Raw genomic sequence first — 6,000 nt, 5'->3', positions numbered from 1 at the left:
CGACTGAGTGAAACAACAACGCGCCAAAACCACATCCTGAGTCTCATTGTTTGACTGTCCCCAATCACCCAGTCATTCAGTTCTTATTTCTATTGTTATAAAGAACAAATGGACAACATCAATAAACCCGTTTAAAGTAAACTAACTCATGTACTTGTGAATATGATCCAAATGTATTTGTTTGTTTTTTATTCTTTGTAATATCGAAAAAAACAGATTTTAAGAGAAGAGAAATTCAAACAAAGAACAAAAGAGAAGTTCATAGCTGACAAATATTATCTGAAACCGTATTTATTGAAACACTTTGGTTAGAAATGTATTTTTGGTTGTGTCTGGTTCAGTGACACAGCCAAACCGAAACCAGTTTTGTAAGTACGGGGCGGTTCTAGGTTTGAGTGCAGGCAGGAAGCTGCGGTTTGCTTTCTGATATAGCAACTGTGGCTCTTTGTCACAGTGTCATAGCAACCAGGTTACACAGCAGCGATACCTCATCCACACGATGCTGGTAACAAAGTTCACCCTGCTGTGTTCAACAGAGGGATGTGTAAAAAGATTTATAATAAAAAATATTTATAATAAATATTATAAAATATTTATAATATATATATATATAATAAATATTTATAATATATATATATATATATTATAAATATTTATTATATATATATATATTATAAATATTTATAATAAATATAAAATATTTATAATATAATATATATATATTATATTATAAATATTTTTACACATCCCTCTGCTGTGTTCAACAGAGGGATGTGTAAAAAGATTTTTACGCCTCTGTCAGTGCGCCCCAGGGTGGCTGTGGCTACAATGTAGCTGCCATCACCAGTGTGTGAATGACTGAATGTAGTGTAAAGCGCTATACAAATACAGGCCCTTTACCATTTAGTAATCACTGGTTTTTTTATGTGTTTTGTTTTGTTTTTCCTGCAAATACAATAAATTATTTAATCACAATCAAACTGATTTACACTTTCTTCTCTTTTAATTACAGCTCAAACCACCAAATGTGAGTACCATTATACTTTATCATGTTATTGAATCTCTATAGTTGTTCACTTCTCGTAGTCATCATGACAAATATTTAGTAATCACTCATTGTTTGTGTTTTCCTGCATACACAGGCAATGTTTTCATGACCAAAACACTAATTCTGACTTTCTTTTCTCTTGTAATTCCAGATTACACCAAACGTGAGTTCCAATATATTTATGATGTTATTCAGTTTATAACATTTACTTCTTATTATGTTGTTTTCAGACTTGTTTAATTCCAGTTGTCCCCCTGCTGTGCTTCCTGATGTAGCACGCATCTCCCTCAGCCTCATGTGTAAATGTACACAGTCCTCAAACACTTATTCTGAAATGACAGAAATGTGTCTTCTTACTTAAACTGATGAACAGAAGCTTCGATCTGGGTTCTCTGTGTCAGACAGAATTTAAACGCAAACACCAAAAACAAAAAACAGTTATGTTTTTGCAAAATGTGTAAAATGTATTGTTCTTTGTCTTCAGTTAATTGTAAGTTTACTGTGAAAAAGATGAAATCCTTGTTTTCATATAGCAGCTGTTTTGCACAGATAATTTTCCATAAATGTGTAATCACATATATGTGATGACGTATTTTCCAAATCATTTTTACCCTCTGTGAAGCTGATTGAAAGCAAGTTAACATGCTGTATAGCAGCGGTCTCCAGTGGCTCTGTGGTGCGGGTCGTTTGGTACCGGGCTGCGTGATGTGAGGCTCTTGGGCTCTGTTTGCTCATATTATAATGAAATATATTTATGTGTAATAATTCATAGCTTTGCACATAATGTATCTTTTCCATACTTTCTTTTGCCCGAAGTCCCTGCACGTTAAATTTGACTTTAGATTCCTTGTAATTTAATTTAGATGCATTTGAGTTCAAGTTCAGTGAGTCTGGAAAAATCAGAGCAGCAGCTCTGTTGTTGGGATTTAGATCAAATTCACATGAAAGTAACATGAAGTCACTGATTATCCAACACAACAGTTAGTCTTTTATTGTCTATAAAAACTTACCATTGATCCATCTTACTCTCATCCTTAGATCATTTTGTTTGTGTTTTGTAAACAATAATTAGTATTAATAGGACTATATTTAATTTGCTAGCATAGGAAATGGGATAGCAGTGACAAGTAGCACAGCATCTTTCTAACAACATGAAACACGACTGTTAGAGTGAAAATGTTACAGTGAGAACATTTTACATTTGCTACAGTTACAGCTAACATTTTTACGTCATGCTGATTTCTTTTTCTTGGAATGAAAATTGTTTCAGCCTCCTCACCTCCACGCACGGCTGCAAAAGCTACAGTAACCACTTCAACAGCCTCCTCACCTCCACGCATTTCCACCAGTCCTACAGTAGCCACGTTGTCTGACTCCTCACCTTCACACATGGCTCCAAATCCCATAGTAGCCACTTCGACAGGCTCACCTCCACGCACGACCACAAATGTTACAGTAACCAATTCAACAGCCTCCTCACCTCCACGCATTTCCACCAGTCCTACAGTAGCCACGTTGTCTGACTCCTCACCTTCATCCACGGCCCCAAATGCTACAGTAGTTAGTTCATCAGTGAATTCAACTGCCACGTCTGGTAATGTATTCAGAGTTTATAGTTTCATGGATTTTTGGCACAGCTGTGTGATAAAATCCTACATTTGTAGTTTAGCATCGTGTCAGGTACAACCAGTCTGCTAGCTGTTAGGTATTTCTGCCTGAAGTTGACCTCCAGCCTGCTCTCACACAGCAACCACAGCTCCTCCTGCAAGCACCTCAAATGAGACCTCACCCCCACCCACTCCACCCAGCAACTCCTCTGACTCTCAGGCCTCACCTACAGACACCACAGTGACAGCTACCACTGAAGGTTGGACGTTTCTTTATTATACAGGCCTGTGATGACATTGATGTGAATATAAACTAAGAACACGGCGCTGCTGAGTTACAAGTACCTGTAAGGTGCTCTGAGCTGTTGTACATTCATGCTACATAATCACAAACTAATTCTTTTCTTCTTTTCTGATCTCATTTAAATGCATCGTTTCAGCCGCCGAGACGACTCCTGAGCCTCCAAAGTGTGAGTGTCAGTTTAAAGATAATATGTCGTCTGATTTCAAACACCGGTGATGCTGTCGAGCGTTTCTTACTTAGTGAAAGTTTCTTTTTCTATCGAGTGTTTCAGTTTTAGCCAACGCTGGACTGTGGTCAACATCTGCATGAACAAACTGACTGAGATGAAACATTTCAGCAGCTGATTGATGTTAATGAACAAAATGTAACAATTTATTGGATTTTGTGCTCAGGTTCCTACACTGTCACACCCATCGAGTTTGGACTGCAGATTGATGTGATGAACTCCCCCCCTGGTGACTACAACATCAGTATTATTGAAGGAGGTCAACGAGTGATTAACAAGACGTTCAACTTTACTCACTCTGGTCAACACGACATCCAACACCTGAAGCCCTGTACTGAATATGAGCATCAAGTTTTATACAAGTATGGCAATAAAACACTCCAGTGTACCTACAATGGAAATAAAACTGAAACAAAAGAAATGAGTGAGTACAAATAATTCATATTTTTGTTTCACCTTCTTGTAGTTTAACAAACTTAATATCAAATATATTTGTGCATCACTTGTGTGTTTCAGGTAAAACAGACATTACAGGGCAAAGCAACAAAAATGGATGTGTTTGTTACCAGAGTAACTGGGACATCAGCTCTTCAATATCAGCACCAAATGTAGCTTCAGCTGATCAGTGCAGCAGTAAAAGCTTCTGTGTCAAACACAGAGACATTTGCTCTGATTTTGAAACAACCTTCACTTCAGGAAACTGTGTGAATTCTTCATTTGATATCACCAAAAACATCATTGTTGGTTCGTACAAAAACTTGAAACTTGAAATTCATTTTCTTTTAGAGCTAAATTAATAATGTTTTATGCTTTTGCTTTTTTTTAATTTCCACAGATTTATATAATTCAAGCGAAATACAGCAAAGTCATTCCACTGGACTTCCTGCAGTGATAAAGCCAACGTTACCAAACGTGTCAGAGTGTGAAAACCTCTCAGTCTATTACACCTGTTCAGGTAAGTGGAATATCTGCTTCATTATGAGTAGAGTTGATCTGAAAGCTCTTCTGCCATCAGAGGACTGAGTGTTTTGTGCTCTTTGTGAATCTATTTTTATTCTGTATTTGAATATAAAACAAAGAATAACTGCTGCATGCATTTTGGTACAAAACATTATTGTCGTCCTCGTTTCTCCTCAGAAAAAGACAAACCTGATGAGGTGAACAAACTGGAGCTGTCTGAGCTGGAGCCCTTCAGAAACTACAGATGTACTGGTCTGATCTTAAACAGCAACATTAGCACGGATAAGACAACTCCACCCGTCCACCTTAACACTTCCTGTGGTGTGTTGATATTGAACTTACCTGATGAAGCTTTTCCTCCTCAGATAGTTTGAAGTGACACAAACTAACAGGTGCTTCACTGTTACTGTTTGTTTCAACAGATCTTACAATAAACTTTGAGAAGGAAACAACTAATACTTCCATTAAACTGAGCTGGAAAACAACCAGTAAGAACTGTAATGGTGTCCTTCACACCCTTCACCATCTCTCATATGACTGCAGTTGTTCTCCCGGTGATAAAAAAGGTAAGTCCAATCATTTAGATTCACTTTGATTCAATTTGCTTTGTTTTTATTTTTTTAAAATATTGAAATTTCCCACACGTGGGACTAATAAAGGTTATCTTATCTTATCTTATTTGAAAATTAAAATATACAGAAGTGTTTATATTTTGAGCTAATAATTTAGTAAATATAACTGCTTGAAATTTAACCCCCATCACTAAACACATGAAATATGATGCAAAATAACGACATGTCACTGCATTATTATCTTATACTCAGATCTCCAACCTGTTCTGTTCAGTCTGCTGCTCATGTCGTTGTCGTGGTTACTAAAGCCAGCAGGTCAAAGTCACCTGACGTCTCTTTAGCTGGACCTGCTGATTTAAACCACAAAGAGTTCATGAACTTTATTTTACAGGAATCACAAACCTTCAGCCTGATGGAGGAACGTGTGATATTACTGATCTCACACCATTCACTTTTTATAATTGTGGAGTCCAACCCAAATACAACGGCAAGATAGTTCCCAATAAAAAGGAAGTTGAACTGAAAACTGCTCCTGGAGGTAAGTTAGCAAACGAAATATTGAGAATTACAGCTCATAATAAAGCTGAACCCTTCACTCATCAACATCAAACTTTGTTTAGCTTCATTTTTTATATCATTCTAAAACACAACATGAAGACTTTGGTGGTGAACAGCAGAAAATAAAGTTACAAAATGATGTTTTCATGAAGAAGAATAAACTCAAGAGCTCATTTATTTTAGTGAAAGATTGGAAACAAATGTGTGTTTTCACAGTCTTGATCATAACTAATATAATTGATGTTCTTTCTAAGATAAATATCATGAAACAGAGAGCATCCCTCATATCAATTTAACTAAATCCGACTCTCTGAAACGTTACAGTGAACATTAAAACATGCTGAGTCATCAGTGAGGAAACGTTCAGTCGTTTAAGCAGCTGATTCAGACTCTTATTCTCTGGACTTATAGAAATGTGTCCGTTTGTTCATTTTCGTTACTCGTTCATTTTATTCTGCTGGGAAAATGTGTTTAATGTTCAGAGATAACTGAAGTTCATTCACATGTTTTCTGCTTTCACACAGTTTGTTTTTTAAAGTTACACATCTGTAAATAAAATGTAAACTGGGCTCCATGACAACAAAATGATCAATTAATTCTTCAATAATTAATCATTCATTTCTATTATGAATCGTTTTAACATTGCAAACATAAACATGTTTACTTTCACATGTTTCACTGCTGATGGACATAAAAATGAATCTTAAAACTATGATCCCTGTTTT

The 6,000-nt window shown here is 36.2% G+C and overlaps 1 protein-coding gene across 3 annotated transcripts in view; it reads left to right on the top strand.

Annotated features, from left to right (window-relative positions):
- Nucleotides 1-1,061: 1,061 nt before the first annotated feature.
- The window catches only part of ptprc (protein tyrosine phosphatase receptor type C), a 15,381-nt gene continuing 10,442 nt past the window's right edge, over nucleotides 1,062-6,000 (top strand). The window contains exons 1-10 of one of the 3 annotated variants that reach the window (XM_085136916.1): nucleotides 1,107-2,477; nucleotides 2,529-2,642; nucleotides 2,796-2,915; nucleotides 3,096-3,125; nucleotides 3,352-3,609; nucleotides 3,702-3,929; nucleotides 4,021-4,140; nucleotides 4,323-4,466; nucleotides 4,568-4,711; nucleotides 5,109-5,255. In XM_085136916.1, the coding sequence (XP_084993042.1) occupies nucleotides 2,303-2,477; nucleotides 2,529-2,642; nucleotides 2,796-2,915; nucleotides 3,096-3,125; nucleotides 3,352-3,609; nucleotides 3,702-3,929; nucleotides 4,021-4,140; nucleotides 4,323-4,466; nucleotides 4,568-4,711; nucleotides 5,109-5,255 (1,480 nt within the window). In that variant the 5' untranslated portion in view covers nucleotides 1,107-2,302. Of the gene's footprint in view, nucleotides 2,643-2,795; nucleotides 2,916-3,095; nucleotides 3,126-3,351; nucleotides 3,610-3,701; nucleotides 3,930-4,020; nucleotides 4,141-4,322; nucleotides 4,467-4,567; nucleotides 4,712-5,108; nucleotides 5,256-6,000 lie in introns of all 3 variants that reach the window. The other 2 variants (XM_085136915.1, XM_085136918.1) reach the window with 2 other exon arrangements.

Source organism: Neolamprologus multifasciatus, chromosome 17 (genome assembly GCF_963576455.1).
Source record: "Neolamprologus multifasciatus chromosome 17, fNeoMul1.2, whole genome shotgun sequence".
Taxonomy (NCBI): Eukaryota; Metazoa; Chordata; class Actinopteri; order Cichliformes; family Cichlidae; genus Neolamprologus; species Neolamprologus multifasciatus.
The sequence above is the reverse complement of the archived record's forward strand: the minus strand, read 5'-3'. Positions and strand labels throughout refer to the sequence as shown.